Here is a 25,644-nt window from a genome sequence, read left to right on the forward strand (position 1 = left end):
GAAGCGCAGCTCTGCTTCTGTTTTCATGCCATTTATTCACTTTTTATACATATAAAAGTTATTGATGTTGTTTATATTGTTCGAATTAGCGGCGATCTCTGGTTAAATGTTGGAAATTAAAGTTTGAACTTTGCTCTTCGGTATAAAAAATTAGCCAGAAGACTTGAATTCATTGATCGATTGATTGGTTTTATTTACCAGACGCGGATGTTTGGACCAGGACTTGTGTGTCGACCCGTTCTTAATTTTTTAATTTGGCTTTTCCTTCAGATCCTTAAAGTTTTAATGATGAATCTCGTATGAAAAGTCTCTCCTCATGATGACGGTTTGACCTCTCTGTTGGGGGGTGGAGGGATGGGCTCGGACGGGGGAGGTGAGCTGGAGGAGGAGGGGGAGGGCTGGGAGATGTTTTACTGGGGGAGGAGGAGAGGGGGTCGTCCTGGGAGGGAACAGGGGGGCCGTGGAGGGCCGAGTTTAAAAAGGCAGACAGCGCCAACAGTCACTCACTCTCACACTCGACCTGCCGTCTCCTCCAACCCCCAGCAGCAGCTCTGAGGCTCATCTCTGCTCCGGTCACCTCGGAGGACTTGGATCTGTACAGGACTCTTTCAGAGCAGAGGATTCTTTTTTAAAGCCCTTTTCCACTGCAGCATGGAGACCACCACCGGGGAATATGTTAACTATGAGTACTACGATGACAATGAGACTGACTGTGACTTCTCAGAGTGGGAGCCCTCTTACTCCCTCATCCCGGTCCTCTACATGCTCATCTTCATCCTGGGCCTGTCAGGTAACGGCGTGGTCATCTTCACCGTCTGGAGATCCAAGTCCAAGCGTCGGGCTGCAGACGTCTACATAGGAAACCTGGCTCTGGCCGACCTCACCTTTGTTGTGACCCTACCTCTGTGGGCCGTGTACACAGCGCTGGGCTACCACTGGCCCTTCGGCGTCGCTCTGTGTAAGATCAGCAGCTACGTTGTTCTGGTCAACATGTATGCCAGTGTTTTCTGCCTCACCTGCCTGAGCTTTGACCGCTACCTGGCCATCGTGCACTCTCTGTCCAGCAGCAGACTGCGCTCTCGGGGCACCATGCTGGCGTCCTTGGGTGCGATTTGGTTCCTGTCCGGCCTGCTGGCCGTGCCCACGCTGCTCTTTCGCACCACTGTGAACGACCAAAACAGCAACAGGACCACCTGCGCCATGGACTTCAGTCTGGTGACGAGGATCCAGAGGCACGAGTACCTGTGGATCGCCGGGCTCAGCCTGTCCTCCTCTGCCTTGGGTTTCCTCCTACCGTTCCTGGCCATGACCATCTTCTACTGCTTCATTGGCTGCACCGTCACACGTCACTTCAACAACCTGCGCAAGGAGGACCAGAAGAAGAAGCGGCTGCTGAAGATCATCACCACACTGGTGGTGGTGTTTGCCATCTGCTGGACTCCCTTCCACGTCCTAAAGAGCATGGACGCCCTCTCCTACCTGAACCTGGCTCCGAGCTCTTGCGGCTTCCTGCGCTTCCTGCTGCTGGCTCACCCCTACGCCACCTGCCTGGCCTACGTCAACAGCTGCCTCAACCCGTTCTTGTACGCCTTCTTTGACCTGCGCTTTCGTTCCCAGTGCCTGTGCCTGCTCAACCTGAAGAAGGCCATGCATGGCCAGATGAGCTCCATGTCGTCCACGCTCAGCGCCCAGACTCAGAAGTCAGAGGTTCAGTCTCTGGCCACCAAGGTGTAGAAAGTAAAAGGCAAGGTGGAGCAAGGCCGCGGGCCGGTCTCAGCTCCAACCACTGGAACACTTGTAAAAAAGCAGACTGTACGTGTCCATTGTGCAAAGCTGGTAAGATGAGATGATGAACTTTGAATGGTCACTGCTCACAGTCATGAAATCCATACTTTGTTCCTCCTCTTGTGCGGCGTGAGAGGTGGATGCTCTGTCTGTTGTGTGGACTTGAAGCTGGAGCCAGCCGGCTGAGCTCTTTAGCTACGACGCTCCTCAAATTCTCAGAGAAAAAAGTATATTTTTAGTTTTGTCCTGCTCTGCAAAAGGTCTCATCTGTCATTTCTGTGATGTTGGGAATTATAAATCGACATGGAAATCTGTTTACACTGGATGAAACATAAAGAAGCTGTACAGTATTTTCATACCATAGCATTTTTTTTGTTCAGATCTATGACTGTTTTGTTTTAGAAGCACTTGTTAAAGAAATGCGTGTGCAGGGAAACCAAACAGAGCAGTGTCCTCTTTAAAGCTTGTTTGTGAAGGTAGAAGTCTGAGCTGTGGGGGGGGGGGCGTAAGAGGAGAAAAGGTGTTGCAGCTTAATTATATAGTTTGTGGAGAGGAGACGGGGGCAGACAGGCAGATGGCAGTTGACAAATGTTGTTGGGGAACAGGAACGGGGCGGGGGGGTGGGGTGGGGGGGTTTCACGGTGTAGTCACGGCACTAAAGGGGACAAAGGAACTCTGTAAATAAATGTTCCACTTTGATGCATATGTTTTATTTTTTGACATCACTGTAACTAACTACTGTATTAAAGATGTGTTCTATGAACCGGATCTCTTAGCTTCATTGAGAGCGTGTGTGTAATCAAATGTTTGCTACCAGCTTTGGAGAGAAAGTCCAGAAAACAAACGTAAACATCTGCACCGAAGGCTCTGAGGCTTCAGCTCGTTTCTTTAAACTGCAGTTTCACATCAGTTTCATTGCACCGTCCTGTTAGTTCACCCTTAAGTATCTCCAGAGGGTTAAAGCTTTGTTATGAATGTCTTGCATTTGGTTTACACCTTCAGGCTAATAGACCTCTAATCTCTATTGATTCACAGCCAGTATCCAGACTGTAACCGGATTATGCAAAGCAGCCGTCGTCCTGAAAGTGTGTATTCGATACTCAGCTGCGACTTCTATCAGATGTGGTACTTTAACTGTTTGATGACCTACACCTGTGGGACACAGCCAAAGGGTTCTGAATTTAAAAGACTGTATGTATGTAGAACCAGCAGTAGGAGGCACCATCCCATGTGTTTTTATCTAAACACGCAAGTTAAGTCCATTTTAAAGTTCTTGCAATTCATGTAAAAAGAAGTTACTTACTGTCACAAAAAGGCTGTCAGCATCTAGACGGGACTATCTATCGGCAGGAGGTAAAGCCAACCAAACCCCACATGTTCACTGAATAATAGGGTCATTACCAATGAGTGACTCTTCTGAGGGATCCTTTGATTTGACAGTAATGAGCTCTGTTGGACATAATCAGCGTTTAGAGATGGAGGCAGCGACGGGGGGAAGTGGGGCACTAATCCTGGCAGAAGTCGGCCCACCGAACAAGTCAATATTTGTCCCTGCTGACAAGAGACTGCAGTTAGAGCGGTCGTTGGTGTGCAGGGCGGGGCCGGCGGGGGCGACGGGAGGAGGTCGCCTGACTGCAGATGCTCCAACACACTGAGGGACGACTTCTCGGAAAAAGAGAAATTGTGAATGAGGTGAGGGAGGGAGGGAACTTGCGGCCATAGGAGTTGCATCACACCTTAAAGCTGCAACATGTGTGAAATGGCGGGAATGCGAAGCCTCGTGATTCATCTCGTGTGAGCTCATATGTTACTTGTTGTCCATCCCGGCAATGTGGAGCAGATTTCCACAGAGCTTGAAGCAGATCAGGAGACGGTTGAGTTGTTCATCACACAGACACAAACAGCTTAAACACACCGTTATTCTTCATATAGTTGAGCCGTTTTGAAGGATTAATCATTTTTATAGATTTTTAAGGTCCTTTGAGTGCTGTAAGTTACCCATAAGACAGGCGTGCACAGCATCCTCACACAATGTAAGGACCATAACAAAAGCCCTCGTCTTTAAACAATATGAGTTTGACAGTAAGACAGTGGAATCAGGGTGGAGTCGATCATGCATGCTGGGCTGGTCAGACTTGTTGTTGTTATTGAGATGAGCTGGGCTGACAGCTTGTCTGATGCTGTTATGGTAAGTCCTCTTTGGGATAACTCACCCAGAATACCAGCTGACCGAAGTGGGGGGGGGGCACGGCCAACACAAAAACAACTGCTGCATCGGCCTCCAAATGCACGTAAGTGTCGTCGGTGTTCGTGTGTGGCCCGTGTGACCTGTTTGTCTGCGTGGATGTTTGGGTGTGGGCTTCGCGCTGCACCCACAGGATTCTCAGAGGGAGTTCAACCATGTTAATCCACCAGCCCCTTCAAATGTTTTTTTCCTCATCAGGACAGTAGAGCATGAACTTTCTCATTAACGTACAGCTGCTACCTCCCAAAAACACCCTCTACTTCAAAAATACTACATGCTACCCATTGTTGTTCAATCACTAGGATGAAAATAAACTCTTTCAGTCATCATTTCTTAAACCATGGGTCTGTTCAACTTTCTTTTATGTTATGGACTTCCTGTCATATCTGTAAATCAAATGAATGTCTGTTCCTCTCAGTCCTGAAACCTATTTTTTGTCTCTCACTAGTCTCCAATATATAGTTTCATTTTAAAACTTGGTGAAATAATGTCCTAAAACAGCTGGGCGCTGCAGTTTCTAGCAGATTTTACTCAAATGGGAGTAAATAGTGAATTTGTTGGGGACTATTTTCTGCTGCAAATTAATACACATTTGGTCCTGGTTAGCATTAGCAGCAGCAGGACGGTGTGTGTGGGACTGATAAAAAAAGAAACTACAGTGCGTGTGGTAATAAAAGATGTTGTCACCAGTGTTACAGTGTGGTTCATTCATGTGCTTCTTTAAGAGCAACAATAAAGCTCTATGGCACAGAGGAGTGAGGCTACACCCACACTGATGCGTTTGCATTTTAAAATTGTGTTTTAAAACGACAACAACCTCCATCCAGACAACTTTCTTAGCATTGTATCAGACTGAAAATGCACATCAGGTGCAGGTGTTTGCCTCCTGCACATGTGGGCAGTTATAGTGTGAAAAAATGCAAAGTTTAGCTGCACAACGGCTGCTGCTGCAGACATCAAGATCAGCAGCAGCTGGGATTTGTTATGTTGGTAGTTAAAGCTCATAGACGCACACAGGCTGATGTATATCGCTGCTGTGGATTTAATTTGTAGTCATAGGGGCGTGACAAATCAGGGAAGGACACGTCATGACTGATGAGAGCCAATCAGGGAGTGAACGTTGGCGTCTACGTCATCGTTTCCAATGAGAAGAATACAGAATTTCACAGATTTATCCTTTAATCTCACTGTGGCATCGTCAGCATCTCCAGTCCAATCTGCCAGTGAAACACACTGAGGCGGCACACACAGGTGATCCCCCACACAGGTGATCCCCCACACAGGTGATCCCCCACACAGGTGATCCCACACACAGGTGATCGCCCACACAGGTGATCCCCCACACAGGTGATCCCCCACACAGGTGATCCCCCACACAGGTGATCCCCCACACAGGTGATCTGAGCGGCGGCGTCAGTGTGAGCTGCCACACCCAAATGGGCCAAGACACAACTGCTCGCCTCCCCTCAGATCTCCCTGCTGTTCCATCCCACCCAGGCAGCAACAAATGCACTCTGTAGTGTGTGTGTGTGTGTGTGTGTGTGTGTGTGTGTGTGTGTGTGTGTGTGTGTGTGTTCATATGCACATGTAAACAGAGATCTGACACATTCCACAGGCTGTCAGCACTGACCATACTTTCTCTGTAACATTCGTCCACCTGTCGTAAGACCATAACACACACACATGCAGACACACCCATGCACACACACACACACACACACACACACACACACAAACACACACACGCATGATCAGCTCCCCATTCTTATAGTCACCCTCAAGACAAACGACATCAGCTCAGGGAAACGTATCAGTTAGGGAAAGTATCTCTACATACAGTCCATCCATTAGTTGTTGAGGGTGGAGGTGGAGGTGGAGGTGGAGGTGGTGAGAGCGTTGTTGATTATCCACCCAAAACCTTTGTCTGGAAGATCAAAAGGACCTTTGGGTGTCCTTCTGTCTGCCTGTCTGTTTGTCTGACCTGTGAATCTGAAGCATAAAGACTTGACTGGAGCCCCAAAATCAGGAAAGAGGACTCGGTGGAGGGGGTGAGGGTGTCGAAGAGTGGGCTGCATTTGTTCCTCTGTGTGTGTGTGTGTGTGTGTGTGTGTGTGTGTGGGTGGTTGTGTGGGTGAGCAGGAGTGTGTGTGGTACATGTGGTGTGTTTGTTTTTCCTCTCCTTCCATCCCCTTTTCTGCAGTTCTGCGTTATTCTCTAACCATCCTGAAACCACATTTTCTCACACGTGAACAGAAAATGTTCACCAAGTTTGATCAGTTTTGTTCATTTCTCTTTGTTTCTAAGATTTTTGTGTCTTTTATGTTTTTTTCTCACTGGTTTGAAGTGGGCGGCGCTCATTGAGAAAATGATGATGTCGCATACGTCCATGCACCAATCAGAGTTTGGCAGCATGTGTATGAAAATGTGTCCAGACTCTGGATCTCCTCGAGCTTTCTGCCCGTTAAAGGACGTGTGTGTGTGTGTGTGTGTGTGTGTGTGTGTGTGTGTGTGTGTGTGTGTGTGTGTGGCTCCAGTGTAATGTGATGGAGAATGAATCCTTTCTTATTTTATACTTTATGATTTGCAGGATGGTGTTTTCATCTCTTTCACTTTAATATAAATTGGCTTCATCCTTTGTCATGAGTCTCATCAGTCTGCTTCAGTTTAACTGACAGTTGCTCTTTATAAATATTTTATGTACACCGGGTAAGATGCCCGTTTGCTTAACGAACCCACTTTTTCTCTGTAGAAAAATGAAGATAAGTGACGAGGTGGGATTTCATATGAGGAACCGTCCTTTAAGCCCTGGCTGGCAGCGTTGAGACGCGAGCCCGTCCGGAGGATTAAGGCTCACACTGTACAGTTAATAACATGAAGCGTCTGAGTCTGTGGTCTGAGTATGAGCCCGGCTCCAGTCTAGACAGCAGAGCCTCTGATCCACCAAAACAAGTGGGTCCAGAAACGGTCAAACTGAGCCCCCGTCCCCTCCGGCTGACGTCACGTTTCACTGCTCGTCTCCAGTTTCCACACCATGAACATGAAGCTGAGATGCCCCTTTACAGCACAGGATGTTTGGCTGGAGAAAAATGATGAAGACTTCAGAGTTTCTCTAACGTCCAGCTTGTGCTTTTTGGACGGAACTTGTCTTGTTGTCTTTTATGCAGTTTTCTGCGTCTGGATGTAAATAAAAACAAGCTCACGCTGATATTTTTCTGCTTTCACAGCAGCATTTCTCCTCCTGCCTGAATCTGTGCTGATAGTGATCAATGGAATTCCACAAACCCAGGAACCAGAGCCAGATCACTGCGAGTCTAATCAATCAGGTCTCACAAATAACAGGGTATTACATGTCTAATCATGCCTCACAAACGCGTCCACTCAAGTGTCCAATACACACCAACAGTGCAGGCCCCCTCCTCGACTTCTGCCCCGTGTGATGACTGTAAATTGCTACCACGTCTGCTCAGGAATCACCGCTGAAATCAGCCTGTCTCAACCTGGAAGTGGCCTCTCACTGTAATTGTCCAGAGCTTGAGAACAACGGCCCAGAAAAGCACAGCATTTACATGAGATCAGTGTTTTATCTTGTGGCACATTTCAGGAGGTGATTAGGAAACCAGGCCTTTCAAATGGATCCCCTCCCTGCTATTGTTATGCACTGCTGTTCAGGGTCATGTCCACTCCACCCGTTACAGCACCAACTCCATCCGATTGGGTGGCTGAGAGGATTTTAGTCAGCTGTGCAAACATATAAGAGGATATACGCACACTGTAATGACTGGGGTTAAACCACAGGGTTAAACTTAACATATGTGGCACATGTGTGGACAAAAATGTCATCTATCTATCTATCTATCTATCTATCTATCTATCTATCTATCTATCTATCTATCTATCATGATCCGGCTGCACAGAGCATAGCAATGAGCTGCTGCTGCTGGATATCGTTAGGCGAGAGATGCAGCTTCCGAGGACAGCGTGGTTTGGCCAGACCTGAATGTGCTGGGCTCTCGTCCCCTCCGGATATGGTCGCTCAGGGCTCATCGTCCCTTCGACACAAAGATCCTCTTCACATCCTTCTCTATCCCGTCCATTGTGGAGGGCCTGCCTCGAGGCGCGCGGCTCCTGGGGCTGCTTCAGGGCTAAATGCATCTCCTGTCAGTGGCTGGTCTCAGTGCCAGTTCAGCTGCTGGAAGCACTCAGGTGCTCAAGTAAATATCAGAGGTATACGACAGGGTTCAGATCACCTTTCCTGCACAACGTACACCTGTACTGTCCAGTAGTTTAGGTATGAGGATGTGTTGGAAGGGTAGGCTGTGTGACTCCTCTTAAAGAGGAAACACTAAAAAGTTAAATTTGATCAGTTTTAAAATGTTGCTGATGTGTATTTTTGGCCCTTTTTGACCCTCATGTGGAAAGAAATAAGCCAATACCAACACATTCAGGAGCTTAGTGTGCATCATGGTGCAAAAACATTCAAATAGCTGAAAAAGTAATCTGCTTGAAATAATTTAAATATTGACTCTGTGTTCAGGAAGCCACAAACCAAAAATGGTCAAAGTGGTGTAAACTGGTTCTGCACACTTTGCACGCCCCTCTTCATCGCTCCATCACTGTTCAACATCTTTTTTCCAGGGAGCTGATCGCTCCTCTGCTGTTTGGCCACTGGGGAGCAGCAGCCTGCGGAGTAGTACAGTACAGTACCTCAGACAGGAGGCTCCTTCACCTTCCTGCTGGTTTGTAGCTTCGTTAAGGTGATCTCACGGTCTAGAAGCTCTAAACTGTCCCATCATTTAATATTAAACAGTTTGATCAATGACGAGAACCTTTCCAACCGTCATTCAGGCTCATGCATGCACATGTACTCTCTACATGCAGAGGACAAAATCTATATTTAAGAACAGGTAAGCTGTGGTTCATGTTGCTGCAGCTGAAACAGTCTCTCAGTTGTAAATCTGCTCCGTTATCCTCTACAAAGAAGATGTCACCAAGTTTTATTCAGCAGACTTGATTCTTGGAGGCACATAAAGATGAACTGCTGCCATCTGTTGGTGAGGTTGTGCAATTACCAAAAACATTCATCCTCAAAAGTAAGGGTAAAGTGTCAGGAGTCACACTGTGTACTAAAGTTTTCAATTCAACAACCCCCCCAGGTCAGGATGTCTCATTATTCGTCCTACATACAAACATATCACTGGGAACCATAGTTTTAGTTCAAACTCTCACAAGATGCTTTATTATTTTCCACCATTGTAATTTACATAAAGCTCCTAATATGGCTGAAACCGCCCTCAGCAAGCAGCTACAGTAAGGTCACAGTAACAAGCAATAGCAGAGGTTCTCTTTAGAAACGTGACCTGAATGCATGTGCTTCTGCTTTGTCATCAGGCCAGAATCACTCAGTTCCCTGCTTTAGCTTTGGCCCGGACAGGTTTTTTGTGCTGGTGCAGTGGGGGCCAAGCGGGGGGCAGCAGCGGCTTGCGGCTCTGGCACGGCCTGTCGCCTGGAAGGAGATACGCTGGATCTCTCAGTTGAATTCGGGAGCTTTCACCCTTCGAGGAGCTCAGTGTCTCTGATTTGGCTCGTGGCCCGATGATGACGGGGGCACAGGTCTTAGGGATGATGGTGGTCATGGTCCGGGTCAGGACCCTTCCTCTTCTGGACGCCAGTGAGGGAGGCGCTGAAGGTCTCTTCTTGTCTGGACCTTTGCTCTCTTGGTGCTCTTTGGGATGCAGCTGTGGTAGGTGGTTTGGTTGTCTGCTGTGCATCTTACACTCCAAGTCTTTGAGAGCCTGGTCGGTGTAGGCCTGCATTTCTGCACGCACCTGAGAAATCTGCACCTCAAACTCACCCCTCAAGGCCTTTTTACTAGCCTCAAGCTTTTCTTCAAGAAGTGCACACAGCTCCTCCTGCTTTAGATCCTTCTCAGGTTTGCTCTCATCTGTCAGCACGTCTGCTTGTTTCTTCTCCTCGCTGCTGACATCCTGGCCCTCAGGTTCACTGCTCACCTGTGCAGGCAGCATTTCTCTGTCTTTGACTCTTTGCATCAGCTCCAGCAGGCCGCTCTTCGGGGCCTGCGATCTGATCTGGTTACGTACCTGCTGGAAAACAGACTGCATCTTTGCTTGTGTGTCCTTCTGTGCAGCGACGCTGTCGTCCGAACATTCCTGGTCCAGGCTGACAGAGCAGATCTGCTCCTCTGCTGCAGCAGCGTCATCCTGCTGTTGGTCCTGCTGTTCACCGTTCACCAGTATTTGCGGATTCGCTTCAGATGATAATTCACTCATTTTTAGCTCTTGTCTTCACAGCTCTTTTGCTCCCTTGAACTGAGCTACTACAATCATGTGAGGAGTGCTGGCGTGGGAAGGACCTAATTGACTGAGGTGTTCGTCCTCAGAGAGGCTGAACCCGCAGAGATTCAGGCCCACTGTCTCGTGTAATGCAGCACAATGTGTGAGAGAACATTTAAAAACACTGAAGTGAGACAACAAGGCAAAGTAAAGCAGTTAGAATATCAAACCCATCCAACATCCGTCCATTTAAAGAAGATGAGACCATTAAAAGTGTGGAATAAGTGCTTCTGCTCTGCTAAAGCAGCACTCGTATTTGTGTCAGCACACTTCTGTCCGATGGCATTTTAACTACAACAAACAGCAGCTCACATATCACATATTAAATGATCTAACAGCTGTAGTTATGCTAATGTGGCTGATATCGTTTAATCCCACATGTTGTGTTCCTCTGCATGCGTGTGGTTGCATCCCATGACAACAGCGAGCCTCCTGGTAACAGCATGAAAAACAAAGGTCTTCAGGGAGCGTCGCAGCAGCAGCGCAGAGGGGCGGCCTTCAGATTCTCGTTAGTGAGCTCTGGCTGAAATGCACACGAGCAACAGATCCGTGTCACCGTAGTAAAGCCGTTCATCAACATGTTTTCTCTGCAGGGCTTGAATAAATATGGCTGAAGAACGGTGCACACAGGTTAGCTACTGAGGAGCGAGTGAGGTCTCATTAGGACCAGGATGCTCTATATTAATAAATCATAAGGTCAAGATTAGTTAAATGATATCAGTGGATCAACAGACCGAACACTTTGTTCAGGAGTGAATCCGCACAGGAGCAACAACTCATTAATTATTCATTACTTAATCATTAGTTTCTTCTTTCTTTCTTTCCTCGTGTGAAGTGACATCAGGAGTAATTCTTTGTGCTTATTGTACCTTTTGTCAGTTTCTGCAGTTCTCTACCAGTCTGAGACTTTTGTAAATATGTAAATACACTTTGTAAGCAGTTGTTAGTTAGCTGGAGCTCACAGCTCATTGGTCAAAGCTTCAAGCTCGCGTTCAGGCTCTGTTCATGACATTTTTGAGATGACAGCATTGCTGCAGGATAAGACATGCATTATTTTTGAGGTTCTTGAAGTCATTAATCTGTTTGCATATCATTATCTGGTCAGCCAGTTCTCAGATTTAACACTGTTTCTTTAGTATTTTCTGTGAACAATTAATGGTGGAATTCTATCCAACATGGCAGGTAAACCTAATAATTACAAGTGAACAATGAGAAGAATTAAAGATATGAAACTAACATGAATTTACTCTGAACATAATGGAATTATTATTTTATCAGGTCATGCATTTATATTCTGATTCTGTGTATTTTCTGTACTGTTGTCTTGAAAACTATTTCACCTTTTGTGCAAAATAGTGCACAAATTAAACCCGACGGCAGCTGGAACCCATTAACTCGACCTACTGTGTCAATAAAACAGCTGCAGGTATCACTCCCCAGGATGAGTCTTTAGAATTCCATTTGTGAAGGAGTTTGATGGGATGGAGGCATTTCAGCTCATTTGGCTCAACCCCTGTGAGCCAATAAGAGTCCTGCACGAGTGAGCCTCCTCTCTCCACTAAACACTAACACATGGACGTCTTCTTCTGAAAGAGAGGCGGCTGTAATTCTAAACCCGAGCGGCCAAAACAGCTTTTTCCTGGATCCCGTAGTGGAGAAGAGTTGAGTTTATTAATTTCTAAATCTGATTATGATGCAGTATGAAGCAGGGAAGCCGTGAAAAATAACTGAAGATCATTCAGATTTTCTTTTGAACTGCAAAATAAGTTTCAAGCAGATACAGAGGGAGCGTCAAACCGACGGTGAATTCATGGTGATGATGACCAATCAGATCTGTTTCACCAAGTGATCAATGTATAAGAGCAGGAGCGCACCAAGCATCAGTCCTCTCCTCCTCCTCCTCCTCCTCCTCCTCCTCCTCGCCCCCCTGCTTAATACCCCCTCCTCACCGGTGGGTGTGGATCTAGAAACTTCCATCCCAGCTTTTAAACTCTGGAGTTCATTGTCGATTTCATTCTGAAAGTCAGGTCGGGTCACCGGAGGGCAGATGGTGAGTTGGATCATTTGAGATGTCTTCTTTTGTTTTTTCTTTTCTTCTTCTGTCAGTGTGTTTGAGCATGGCTCTTCTTTTTCTTCATCATATAATGATTTAATGTGCTTTTGTTGATTATAGACGACGTACACGGATAAAGGAGAAAAGGTAGGTTTTAATTATGGCGAAAGCTGAAAAATCAACCTTCCAGCAGCGATTCGTTTGTGAAGCTGTCGTCTCCTCTCGCCTGCAGCACGAGCAGGGCAGGTTCCTCTGCTTTGATCACCTAACATTCTGGGTTGGAAATGCAAAACAGGTAAGCTCATTCACAAATGCTCCACCTTTTTTTTGGTACATTATTACTATTCTCTGACCAGCTCTTGTCACAGATGGAGGGGTAGACGATACACTCAGGAAGGTTATTGGTTCTCCAGAGGGGTGGAGGGCACACAGGGTGTAAAAACCTGTGTGAAGCTGAGTCGAGCCTCAGCCATCACCAGGAGATGGCACCATCAGAGCATCTACAGCCTACTCTCACCACAGCGTTTCATGTAAAATCATTGTCTTCAACAGGCTGCATCATATTACTGTAACAAGCTTGGATTTGAGCCTTTGGCTTATCAGGGCTTGGAGACGGGCAGCAGAGACATGGTGTCCCACGCAGTCAGACAAGGACAGGTGAATAAACCCTCAGTGCCTGGAAGAACAGCACACCAACCAGAATCAGCAATTATGTCAGAAGATGTGTTAAAGTGCAACAAAACCGACAAACACTGTTGTTTTAGTGAGTAGAATCAACAGAAATGAGCTTAATCTAATCACATTCTGTAACACTGGTTTTCCATCAGTAACCACACAGAAAACGTTTGAACAGAGTGAATCAGATGGGATTTAATGGCTGAAAGAAGAGTGAGCTGTGTTCATCATGATAATGTTTCCACAGATCATTTATGTGTTCTCATCCGCCCTCAATCCTGGAAACAAAGGTACGGCACAGATCAGGAGCTTATTGGTGTTTTCCACTACTGCTGAATATTACTGTAACATTGTTTGTTAAGTTTTACAGATTGATCAGTTTAACTGACATTAACAAGGAAAATCAGTGTGAAGATGGTGCAATGTCCATGAATCAATTCTTGCACATATTTCCCTTGATTTTTTAACTTTTATGTTTCAAATACATGTTGATATGTTAATCGTCCTGCTGGCAGAGCACTGAGCTCAGTAATTAGACCCTAATTATCAACAAAAACAACTGAAAACGTCCAGAGGACATCACAGAAATATTTTACTGAAGCTGCTCGTCCTAAAGATTTAGTAAAAGTCAATTAGTGCAACATATGTGTGGCATAAACGTTCTCGTTTCCTCAGAGATGGGGGATCATTTAGTCAAGCACGGCGATGGAGTGAAGGATATTGCATTCACAGTGCAGGACTGTGACTTGCTTGTGCAGGTGAGTGCAACAGGTTTTCTCTTCGGTTCCATTTAACTCATGAATTAATGAATGAAATTAAGATTTCACATTATCCTTCACAGAAAGCCCGAGAGCGAGGGGCCGTTATCGTGAAGGAGCCCTTCAGCGTGGAGGACGAGCACGGTAAAGTCAGGCTGGCCGTGCTTCAGACGGTGAGAGAATCACATCATGAAATGAGATGAAAATGTCCTGAAAGAAAAGCCAGGATTGTAGACTTGCTTTGGTTTGCAGTACGGTGACACCACACACACGTTTGTGGAGAGGACAGGATACACTGGGCTGTTCCTGCCAGGCTTCCAGCCCCCCCTGTTCAAGGACCCTTTGTTAGCCAGACTGTGAGTGTGCACGAGCTACTACGATGTTTACGAGACAATAAATCCAGGATGACAGCTGATACACTGTGCATTTGTCTTCCATTCGTCCATGCAGGCCAAGTGGACAGCTGAACTTCATTGATCACGTTGTGGGAAACCAGCCGGACAATGAGATGGTTCCAGTGGTGGACTGGTAATGGACTGGAGAGACTTTAGAAACATGCGTCGTAGCACATGTGTGAACATCTTACCTGCTATGATGTGACGGAAAATCACGGGGTGGATGAGAGGAGGAGTCAGGGGGTGTCCGACTGTTGTGTAACTCTGCTGTTTGTCAGGCATCAGCATGACTTTGCGTTTTCTTAAGTGGTCCTCCACATCTGGATCTGGTTTTCACCCCATCACAAAGGCATGAAAATGTGGGGAGAGGCAGTTCTCTAAATGAGCAAGCCGATTGGTTAATCCTGGAAAGAGAGGTGTAAGACAGGCTGGGGGTTTTCAGATGTGAGGGACCTCATGGAGACGGCTCATAACTCAAAAAGTCACTCAGTCATGTTTAGCAGGCCGCAATTCACCAATTTAGACCGTGAGATGATGTCAGCATCAGTCTGAGCGTGTTAGCAGTTTGTGCTTCTGTGCACCAGTTAGAACAAACTCTGAGCCTTCAACATGAGGTCTGTTCACACTGCGAGAGGCCTTCAGCAGTGGGATGTTTGAGGCTCTGAGGCTCTCTGCTTCATGATCCAACAGGTATCAAAGAAACCTCCTCTTTCACCGCTTCTGGTCTGTGGACGACAAGCAGCTTCAGACGGAGTTCAGCGCCCTGCGCTCCATCGTTGTGGCGAACTACGAGGAGACGGTGAAGATGCCCATCAACGAGCCCGCCATTGGGAAGAGGAAGTCTCAGATCCAGGCATGTTTATCCAACGCCACTCTGTGCACGACAGACGATCCCCTTAAACAGCAACGGTTAAATGACAGTTACAGTCTGTACATTTTCACTGGCAGGAGTATGTGGAGTACTACGGAGGTCCAGGAGTGCAGCACATAGCCATGAACACATCAGACATCATCACTGCAGTAAGTCTATAAAACACTGCTGTCTGTGGATGCATCCCGCAGCAGCAACATCGCTCTGATGAGCTCTTCATCTACAGATCCGAAACCTGAAGGAGCGTGGGATGGAGTTCATGTCTGTGCCAGACGCCTACTACGACCAGCTGAGGGAGAACCTGAAGCACTCAAAGGTCAAACTCTCAGAGGACCTGGACGTCCTGCAGGTCCGAGCTAAGATCACATCTGAGTACAGTACACATTTTTTCAAATGTAATCCGGTTATAGATGCTAATTTCTGACTACATGTAATCCATTACTACCCAACCCTGTTCCCAACAACTTAATGGAGAAGTTCGTTCCACAGACAAACTTAATATCGTGATATTTCTCATATCCAGGAGCTGAAGATCTTGGTGGACTATGACGACGACGGCTATTTACTTCAGATCTTCACCAAACCGGTTCAGGACCGGCCCACCGTGTTCCTGGAGGTCATTCAGAGACATAACCACCAGGTGAGGGCGCCACTGACAACTTTTACACGACGAAACACACAGCACTTCCTAAATCAGTAGCTTAAACAAACGGTTTATCCACAGGGCTTCGGTGCAGGAAACTTCAAGTCTCTGTTTGAAGCCATCGAGGCTGATCAGCACGCGAGAGGAAATCTGACCATCCTGACACCGAATGGAGTCCCGAAGGAAATGTGATCCCAGACCTGCTTTACAGTCCCGGAAAACCTCGAGAAACATTCATTACTGAGAACAGACCCTGTTTGGTATTATGTTCTGCTCTGATGTGGTGAGACACAACATAAGAATTCACAAAACATGTTTATTAAAGCTGTCATTCTTCATTTTTGTGACTTGCATGTTTTATTACAACATACTTGAACAACATGTAACATCATTTTATAAGAACGTGTTGAAAAGTACTTCCTTCATCAAAGTGGATCCCGACTTAACTTTCTTTTTACAACATGAAAAAGAAAACTAAAATGGCTGATACAAGCTTGACTCAAGCAAAAGACCATTTAAGCTCTCATGAACGAAAACATTTAACCGTACACTTTTCTCACCATTTGGACGATGAGCAGATGTTTCATTGAGCCTGTTTTCCACTCCATGCAGGCAGAGGCTGGTTAGCGAGCATTCATAAACTTCAATGCACATCCAAATGTAGTGTTTTGTAATGCTGCTTTAATAATGTTTTAGCAGAAAATGAGTTGTTTTTTTTAACCAGCGCTTGCAGGTGGTGCACTATCCCTCCGTGCCAAACCTCCATTGAGAAAGTAAAGTTTTAAGGTCCACTTGATTGGATCGTCCTTCGCCGAGCAGCACCGCTCTGCACTCCACTTCTTGACACATGTTCAGGGTCTGTGTTTGTATTGCACAGCACCTCAGGCCACGTCACTGGAGCTCAGTTCAAGGAGCCGCGGCAGCCGTCTGCGCCACACAAACAAGGAATCTTTGTCTCCTCAATGGGAAACTTGTAGTCGTACGTGATCTCTTCATTGATGCTTATCGGCTGCCGGGAATATATCACTATCTTCTTCTGAGACTCCATAGTGATGATCTTTGCATAGCAGTTTGGCTGCAAGACAACACTCACATAAGTAAACTCTGTAAGGAGAATGTAAAGTTATGCTGCTTTAATAAAGCTTTGATCTTATTCAGAATCGTTTTAATCTCACTCACGTTGCAGCTGTGGTTGATAAATCTGGCTAAGTTTCCACATTTAGTCGCATCAATGATGGTGTCCTGATCAACCCGGAACAAATAGCTGCTTCCGATTCCCTCCTCCTCGTATCTCTGCTCCCTCATGTCGGCGATGACCTGAGGAGAAACACATTCATGACACGGTTGTTTATCACTGCTCACGCTCCTGGAAAGCACCCAGAAGAACCGGAGGGGCCCGCAGAGCCACTGAGCCAATCCAGAGGGAGCTCTCAGGAGAGAAGAGGCCTCGTCGTTTGTTTGTGTTTGTCTTACCTGTCGGATGATTTGGCCCACATACTCAATCACCATCTCGTCTGCTGCAATAGGCTCCATTGCAAACAGGCCCCACTCGTGGATGTGACTCCGGCTGAAACGAATCCTCTTCTTTCGGAACTGATATGAAATGAGACAAACGCATGTGTCATGTGTCATGTGAACTTGCCCTTCTAGTGGGAATCATACAAGCACTCAGTACCTGATGCGATACAAAACAGACAAAAGATTGTTTAGTTTCATTGGTTTTTGCTCTATTCTGATAAATACATCATGAGCTTTAGGAAGGCTACATGCTAACAAATTCATATCAAGCCGTTTGGACCTCTTTCAAATAGAGTGCGCTCTTTTCTGCTGAGTCCCGACTCACCTTCAGCTGGTTGAACTTGACCAGGTCACTATCGCAGCTGAAAGACGACAGCAGGCGGCGCTGTTCAGACCTGAAGTCAGATCCGGCACGCAGAGAGGTCTGCTGCTGGGCCGGGATGACCGTTCCCTGCTGATATAAACGCTGATTTTAACTCTGAATGGGAGGAAGCAGACACTGTGATCATCAGAGCGAAGCCTCTCTCATACCTGAGCACTTGTAGACGGAAGCTCGGCGCTCAGCTTTGTGCTGTTCAGGTACTTCAGTTTATCCTTCCGGCTGATTTTGTAGAAACCTTCGCTGCGAGCCGAGCCGGTCCTGTGGTGCGGCTGCCAGGGTTTGTGTTGGTCACTCTTCTCTGTGAGGGTTTTAGTCAGTGAGCAGCAGTTAAGGATGTCAGACACAGACTGTGTTCTCACTGTAATCTAACTTTACCTCTGATCAAAGGATATGAGGGTGAGGCGTCCACAGCGTGTCGCTGATCCACCCACAGCCGTTGTCCTGCTCTTGCAGCCTGTCAAACGTGCACCTCAGCAGCTTTGCGTCTTCCTCATCCAGACCCTCCTTCCAGACCCTATGAAGTATCCTCCTCTCCTCACAGAGTGAGCGCCACCTGCGAGGAGCACTGTGAGAGGAGAGCGAGCCGGCGACTCCTTTCAGCGACCTCCGCCTCTGATGGATTCTCCACCTCCTCCTCAGCTGTTTTCTCCTCAGTGAGGATTTCTCGGTCTCTCTCCTGTTCTCCTCATCCAGAAGCCCAGGCATGTTCTCCAGTCCCTGCAAGGGCTTCATCCTCACACCCGCACTGATCCACATGCACCTCCCATCAGTGGAGTCTGATGAAGACTCAGAGAGGCTGCACGGAGAGGACTCACCTAACGGGGGCTGTGAGGTGTTCACCGTTTGTGTTTTCCTCCTGTGGATTATGGCTCTTCGGGGTAGGACGATGTCTCTTCCAGGAGTTTTTGGGGCTGTGATATATGGATTAATTGAGAGACACGGCACAGGAGGCAGGCTGCTAAGAGTAGGGAACATCATTACACCAACCCCTGATGTGTTTGTCTCTCGGCCTGGTGTTGCTGGAGGTTTCCCAGAGCTGCACTGAGTCCATCCGCTTCTATCGTCTCTACCAGGAGTTTTGGGCATATCCTGGTAGGATGACGCCGGGGGACCAGAGGGAGCCAGTGCGAGCTCAGCGTTTGCTGGAGAGAGGAAGAGGACTTCATCCTCACTGTCCAGGTCAGCCACGATCCCCTTGCCCGGTGTCTGTGGTCGTTCCACCTCCTCCTCGGCTGGGGATGTGGGTTTGCTTCTCGTCAGAAGGTCAGGGTCACTCTCCACCGAGCAGCCTGTCGGAGTGACAGGACGCAGGTTTTCTGTTTTCTCCAGCGACTCCACCGTCCATTCAGGGCCCTCCATCTCTAAATCGAGGTGTGGCTCCACTGCTAAAAGACGAATAAAAAAGAAATATCAGCATCCACCTCTACATCTAAAATACATTTTAGTCCAAAACTTAAAAAATACTTGATGTTCCCATAAGCCTCGGCTGTAATTTGTGTTTAGTGCTAGCATGCTAACCCGCCGATCAACAACATCAACACAGCATTAGAATCGTGTGCATCTCAGCGCGCTGAGAAAGCACCACATCCTCACAGAGCTGTTAGCATGTAGCATGTTTAAAAGTTTACAGGGATGATGCGTAAAGCATGTAAATCGTGCACGTTGAGGATTAAGCATCCACTAGAAACTTTTTGATGCCATTCAGCATGAAATTTTTTGACATCAGACATTATCTGAAGAAGTGCTTTAATCTATTTCTGCTACACAGCCTGATGGACAAATAACCTGGAAGTCCTTGAGGGGACAGGAGCAGCAGGTGGTCCTGGGGTTCGCTGGTTTGGAGCTCCATCATGGCAGCCATGTCACAGGTGTCTTGCTGACAGGAGGTGTACTGGTTCTCCTCAGCGTCCTCCATATGAGAAGGAGCTGACCAGTCCTGCAGGTCCAGCTCCAACTGAGCACCGGGGGTTAGCGGGGCTGAGGGGGTGACGGGGGGCTCCAGCTCCATCGACTCTTCATCCGACGATATGACGATACACTCGCCGCTCGTGCCTTCCTCGCCGTCCTCCTCCATGTCTTCATCTTCAGGACTGAGCTCAGAGTATGACGAGTCCTCGAAGCTGTCTGAGGCGAACGAGTCAGAGGAGTCGAAGTCTGACGAATACTCGGCGTCTTCTGAGGAGCTGCTGTCTGAGGAGGTCTCTGTACGAGAAGAGAGGATGAATGTCTGCTCACAGGTACGCGATTACTCATTCGGCGCGAGAGCTGTGTGCAGTTTAACGTACCGCTGTCTAAGCACTGCACTCCAGCACCAGTTTGGACGAAGACAGCATCTTCATCCTCTGTGTGTTTTTGTGCCGACTCATCTTCCTCCTCAGGATGATTATTACCATCGTCACACTAATCAGAAAATCAATTCTATTACACACTCTTAAGAAAATCATACTTTCAACACAGTTTATCATATTAATGCTTTGTTTACAGTAAACGTACTTTTATACATTTTCTATTAAAACTGAAAACAAAGTCACACTGAATAAAAGGCTTTTTACTTTTCATGCAAAATCCTTCTTTACCAGGATTTGAGGATCCTCAGCAGCAGCTCCCACTTTGTCTGACACTGTTTCTTCCTCTTGACCTGTGTTGTCATCTCTCCCTTCATCACCGTCGTCACTGTCGAGCTCATGCGGTCTTGCATGTCGACGTTTGGCTCTCTCAGGTGCAGGACTGAATCTGTCGCCCCCCTGTCGTCTCCCAGCACTTTCGTGAGTAGAACCAGTCGTATTTTCTATCTCCTCTGACGCGGCAGCATCGTTGGCTCTTTTCCTTTTCACCTGCGTCACAGTGATGTCACATTAACGCCTCACTCAGTGATCAAATGCTTGTGTTTCGTGTTACAGTGAGCAGATTAGTTTACCTTGAAGGACGGCAGAGGAGGCCTCTTGCCCTGTCCAGTGATGTGACTGAGGGGATTCATTAGCTTGTTCCTCTCTTGGATGCGTGTCGCTCCACTTTTCAAAGGAGAAACTAGAATCTTATGAATAAAACAACAATAATAATGAACCTACTAGCTCCAAAAGTGCATCACCATTAAACGTTCATTCACGTGATTTAATCAGCCACTGTGTGAAATAACGAAGGATTTCAGTAACTTACCTTTGTTTTCTTCTCTTGAGAGTCCCACCAGTCCTCAAACGCCTTGAAAGCGATGCCTTCAATCATTCTACGTGTCATGTCCTTCTTAATGATGGACTTCAGTTCATCCACGATGACCTCTAAAACCTTTTCTATTGTGACCTTGTGAGGGTTCTCCCTCACAAGCAGGTAGTCTGGTGGTGGCACAAAGGGGTTAAACTGGGGAAAAGGTGGAGCGGCCCAGGGTGGTCGAGGGAAAGGATTCCCCTTATCTACAGGACCTGCAGTCGGTAAGGGGTACGTATGCACAGGGGGTGGCCCAGAGGGCGGCACCATCAAAGACGGAGGGGGTCCAAGAAACGTTGGTGGGGGAGGAATAGAGGGAGGAGGTGGAATAGGGGGAGGAGGGACACGGATGCCGGCGTGATGGCCCAGAGGTGGGATCCAGCCTGGAGGTGGGATGGGGATGGTGCCATTCGGCAGGCGAGGTGGGACAGGTGGAACAGACGGGGGAAAGCGAGGAATGGGGAAAGGGAAAGGGGCGACTGGTGGATGGGGGCATGCGGGCCTAATGACAGGAGGAGCTTTGGAGGTTTGGGTGGTGCTACTGAGAGAAGAAAAGGATGGAGGCTGAGGATGAGAGGAGATCTCATCTGTGGGTGTCAAAGCTCCAGACAGTCTGTTACCTGAGCTTTCTTCATCCTCATTGGCTGCATGATGACCCTGAAAAAGACAGAAAAAATCTGAACGACTTGACTTCAAAGGGTTAGGGTTGAATATGAGTGTTGTATAGTGGATAACATAAATCATTCATTACAAATGACAATTAATCATCCACTCATATTTCAGACATACATACATACAAAAGGACACAGAGCAGAGACATAGAGGAAGTACCTTTGGACACGATAAGGACGGGAACATTTCTTTTTCACTGTTCACGTCAGTCCTCCTTTCAAAATGTGTGAAATCAGCTGGAGCGGGAGACCCGGAGCTTCTTGTAAGAAACGAAACAGCCTGAGCAGTTTCATCCTCCTCATTTTCAGTGAGCCACGTCGGACTGACGTCCACCAGATCGCTGCAGGAGCGCTGGCGGCTGCTGGCGAAGGCTCCACGAGGAGCCAGAGCGCAAACAGGTGAGTCACGTGACAGAGGGGAGGTGTTAGCTGAGCAGGGTGAAGCCGGGCTGTCGTGAGAGTGCACATCTGCCTCCAGAGTCTCTCTGTCAAAGCACAAAAGGTCAGTCCTCTGGCTGTTTATCAGCAAACTCTCAATGCGGGAGTCCAAACTCTCCACCTCCGGCTGGGGGCTGCAGGTGGAGCAGTTCACAGCAGACGGAGGGAGCTCTGTTACGCACACGTGGTCATCAGGTGGGGGGGGTGCTGCTGTCTGCCGGTCGGCTGTGAAATTAATGCTCAGGATGCTGAAAGAGTGGCGGTTCAGATGTAAAGGCCTGGAGGTGGAGTCCTGGCCGGGGGAGGCGGGTTTAGAGGAAGCTTCTGTGTTACTGTGCGAGGAGGACTGTGCGCTGTGGCCCCACTGATCAAGCTGCTGGCTGCTGGTTTGGATCTGGGTGGAGAGGGCGTGAGGCGCCTGTGGCTGGCAATGCTTCAAAATAAAGCTGACATCTTCGCCGGATCCCCTGTGACACCTCGCAGGTTTACGACGGCTGAGCTCTCGTCTTAAAGGCTTGTGAACACTATAGGTGGAGGGCTCCCCCTGGAGGACCGGAGTCGCCTGAAGACTGGAGTAGCAAGAGTCCTGGGAGAGAGGAGTCGCAGACAGGCAGGGAGTGCGGGGGGTTCCCTGAGAACGCGGGGTGAGCCCAAAGCTGCAAGGCGTGTCCTGCCAAATACTGGAGTAGGCTGTGTCCAGAGAGAGCGGCGTGGCGACGCTGGTGGGGCTGGAGGCGCTCGCCTGTCGCTGGGCGGCGGCGCTGCTCTGAAAGAGACGGATAATACAGAGAAATGAGACGACGGCTGAAGACATTCATCCTTAAAAACATGTTAGTGTCGCAGCTGCTTTACAAATACTGCATATATGACCACTTAAATGTTGAAACCATTAATGCAGCTTCAAAACGTTTACCAGCACACTGTCCATCAAGATCTGGAGAGCTTGCTCACTGCTGCCCACCGGCAGCGTCCACGGTGTGCAAAGACCACGCAAGAGGAGCTGCAGGCGCCGCGCCCTGTTTTCACCTGAGGAAGCATCCACGTCACAATCGATCAACAACATTTAGACTGTCCATACATAAAAATCAATCATTCTTACCTTTAGGATCAATTTCCACATGAATGATGTTTCCCATCACTGACGTCTGATGGAGGTGCTGGACGGCGTCTTTGGCGGCCCTCACTGTGTCGAAGACGACCTTCGCCACCCCTAAATGCTTCCTGCTCTTGGGGTTGTAAAATATTTCCACTTCTTCAACGTTGCCATATTTTTTGCACATATCAGTCAAGAAGGCCTCCTTTACGTTGTCATTCAAGCCGGAAAACGTCACTTCTTTGGGAGGAACGGGGCCAACGTACCACTCATCCACCTGAAAGGACACACAGCAACACCTGGTACTATTATCATCTTCATGTTACTAGAAAGATAGAAGTACATTTACTCAAGAACTGTGATGAAGTATACATTCTGAGGTACTTGCACTTCACTTTACTTGGACAAAGCACATGAAGAGCACAGCTGTACACTTAAATATAATGCATTGTAATAGATTAAACTACCAAACCAATATCAAATTAGTCAATCAACAGAAGAATTATACTATTTGATAACTGATTATAATCAATAAACACTTCATGGTTCCAGCTTCTAACGCAAAACACACATGCAGTACAATCATATTATAACCACAATGTCATATTCAAATGAAGTGAAATGAAAGTGTTAACAGTGTATTAAAAAGGACGTGAATATAATTATACTTTTCATTAGAACACCTTATGAACAGCGACAGTATTTGTAATTTTAATTGTTCGTTTTAAGTACAATTTATAATACACTCAGATTATAGTACACTTTTTATAAACACTTACCTCTTTAAGTACCTCTTTATGAGCATATTCATTTTGATACATTTAAGTAGAACTTAATGACATCTACTAAGAAGTTCACCTTTTAAAAGTGTAAGTCAGACATACTTTAAAGCCCAAACAGTAAAAGTGTACTTGTAATAACTTTTCTATACTTCAGTTATATTTCTAATACTCTAAAGTATTCAATGCTTTGACTTGCAGTGGAGTATTTTTCTTACAGTGTGGTATTAGTAATCTGACTGAAGTAAGAGAACCAGGATTCTTCCTCCTGCACTGATGAAGATTACCTTAAATTTAGCCACCAGCAGCTCAGTCTTGTTGTATTTGCTCCAGAGGCGGCAGATGCGCGGATCTCTGACTGTATCCACAGGAAACAGGCCTAAGTCCTCCACCTGTCGAGGTAAACAACACCGGTCATCATCATCATCATCATCATCATCATCATCATCATCATGGAAAACATTCAATATTACGGCGGGACAATATGTTAACAGGAACTTATCCTGGAGGCCAGGCATACAGAGACACCTGGACACGCTCACCGGTAAGTTGAAGTGTTTTCCATCATAACGGTACACTTTGTACAATCCTTTCGTCAATGCGGGATCAATAATCAACTTGCAACTTCTCCAGTGCTGCGGCGGCGTCTCTCTCTCAGCACTCTGTCTGTCGCTTTCCATTACATTCGTCAAGACCTGCAAACAGAGCGAAAGAAACGCGGCGTGAAGCCATTTGGAGCTCGATGAATACAGCTGTTAGCGAGTCCTCCACTGCAGGTATACACGCCCCGACAGGTGATGAGGAGCATCACCTGGAACGTCATCCTTCTCCTAAACACAGCGGGCTGTCAAATGAAACGTGTCCACACGCTTCAGGTAAAGTCTAAAAATAATCCCGCCTCCCTCACCTGCGCCAAAGTTTCATCCTGTGATGGAGCAACATCGTGGAAAAGCTCTTGTTTTTCTCGGTGTTTTCGCAGGAGGCCCGCGTCGCCCAGGTTGGAGAAAGGATCCCTCCGCCGGCAGACAGAGGCGGAATATAGATCCCTCGGTGAGGCGGAAGAACACAAAAGGTTAGACGAAGGTGGGTTAACAGGTGACAGGTGTGAAATTTCTGTGCATTTTTTAACACAAAGAAAGTATGTTAGTACAGAAAACATGTATAGAAAATGTGTATTTGTGATCAGTTATGACATTTTTCAGCAATTTGCTCAAAGCTCTGAATACAAAATATAACACATGCACAAATATGTTATACATACAAACATACATACATACATACATACATATTTATGTATATATGTATAACACAATACAATGGAATACAGTGGTGTAGTATAATAATATGACATAATATGGATTAATAGCATGTCATATTATTGTGTATTATTTGCAGATTTAGGTGTTAATTAAATGGCGATATATTGATTCAGTGTTCAACAGGATTTTGTTGCCACATTTCAGGCTGCTTAAATATTTAAAACATTCAGACAGAAGGAGCAGTTCATTAAGGGAAGGCTGAACTGTTTGTAGGTGTGTTTCAAGGTGTGAGCATCACAGAAAGCATTTCCAAAGCCTTTCATCTCTTCATACCGCCGCCTCCATGATGGTGTACACACACACCTGCGAGCCAGTTTAGCTTCTAGCCGCAGCTGCAATCACAGTTTTCTCTGGATTATCTCTATTTACACTGCCAGGACCTGCCGTCATGGGAAGCACCCTCTCCTCATCCGTCTTTCCACAGAACATGTCCCAGACAGGATCAGGGGCGAACAGAGGAAACACCAG

At 47.0% G+C, this 25,644-nt stretch overlaps 3 protein-coding genes across 3 annotated transcripts; 2 read left to right on the forward strand and 1 right to left on the reverse strand.

The window, feature by feature from the left end:
* Positions 1 to 525: 525 nt before the first annotated feature.
* LOC143320349 (apelin receptor A) lies at positions 526 to 2,378 on the forward strand. The gene has a single exon (XM_076729887.1). The coding sequence runs from the start codon at positions 652 to 654 to the stop codon at positions 1,732 to 1,734; it is 1,083 nt and encodes a 360-aa protein (XP_076586002.1). The 5' UTR covers positions 526 to 651; the 3' UTR covers positions 1,735 to 2,378.
* A 10,045-nt stretch (positions 2,379 to 12,423) lies between these two features.
* On the forward strand, positions 12,424 to 15,979 carry LOC143321201 (4-hydroxyphenylpyruvate dioxygenase-like). The gene is made up of 14 exons (XM_076731395.1): positions 12,424 to 12,430; positions 12,554 to 12,580; positions 12,666 to 12,728; positions 12,986 to 13,090; positions 13,356 to 13,398; positions 13,784 to 13,866; positions 13,950 to 14,039; positions 14,119 to 14,222; positions 14,317 to 14,394; positions 14,952 to 15,114; positions 15,210 to 15,281; positions 15,359 to 15,481; positions 15,656 to 15,772; positions 15,857 to 15,979. The coding sequence occupies exons 1-14, from the start codon at positions 12,428 to 12,430 to the stop codon at positions 15,965 to 15,967; spliced, it is 1,182 nt and encodes a 393-aa protein (XP_076587510.1). The 5' UTR covers positions 12,424 to 12,427; the 3' UTR covers positions 15,968 to 15,979.
* A 106-nt stretch (positions 15,980 to 16,085) lies between these two features.
* On the reverse strand, positions 16,086 to 24,680 carry LOC143320712 (histone-lysine N-methyltransferase SETD1B-A-like). The gene is made up of 17 exons (XM_076730573.1): positions 24,669 to 24,680; positions 24,400 to 24,552; positions 24,145 to 24,249; positions 23,085 to 23,355; positions 22,899 to 23,011; positions 21,708 to 22,751; positions 20,832 to 21,533; positions 20,593 to 20,709; positions 20,252 to 20,509; positions 19,961 to 20,075; positions 19,461 to 19,877; positions 18,068 to 19,060; positions 17,825 to 17,991; positions 17,619 to 17,744; positions 17,249 to 17,368; positions 16,955 to 17,092; positions 16,086 to 16,850 (listed from the first exon to the last, which is right to left on the reverse strand). The coding sequence occupies exons 1-17, from the start codon at positions 24,678 to 24,680 to the stop codon at positions 16,677 to 16,679; spliced, it is 5,025 nt and encodes a 1,674-aa protein (XP_076586688.1). The 3' UTR covers positions 16,086 to 16,676.
* Positions 24,681 to 25,644: the final 964 nt, after the last annotated feature.

This window comes from Chaetodon auriga, chromosome 5 (genome assembly GCF_051107435.1).
Source record: "Chaetodon auriga isolate fChaAug3 chromosome 5, fChaAug3.hap1, whole genome shotgun sequence".
In the NCBI taxonomy this organism is placed as follows: Eukaryota; Metazoa; Chordata; class Actinopteri; order Chaetodontiformes; family Chaetodontidae; genus Chaetodon; species Chaetodon auriga.

Bases quoted from the DNA above. Each gene is read 5' to 3' on its own strand.
- LOC143320349 (XM_076729887.1), top strand. From the start codon at position 652: ATGGAGACCACCACCGGGGAATATGTTAACTATGAGTACTACGATGAC.
- LOC143321201 (XM_076731395.1), top strand. The intron at 13,399-13,783 runs GTACGGCACAGA...TCGTTTCCTCAG, and splicing joins CCTCAATCCTGGAAACAAAG to AGATGGGGGATCATTTAGTC. The intron at 15,282-15,358 runs GTAAGTCTATAA...CTTCATCTACAG, and splicing joins CATCAGACATCATCACTGCA to ATCCGAAACCTGAAGGAGCG.
- LOC143320712 (XM_076730573.1), bottom strand. The intron at 24,250-24,399 runs GTGAGCGTGTCC...TTACCTCGACAG, and splicing joins GAAAACACTTCAACTTACCG to GTGGAGGACTTAGGCCTGTT. The intron at 20,510-20,592 runs GTAAACTAATCT...ACTGTGACGCAG, and splicing joins CTCCTCTGCCGTCCTTCAAG to GTGAAAAGGAAAAGAGCCAA.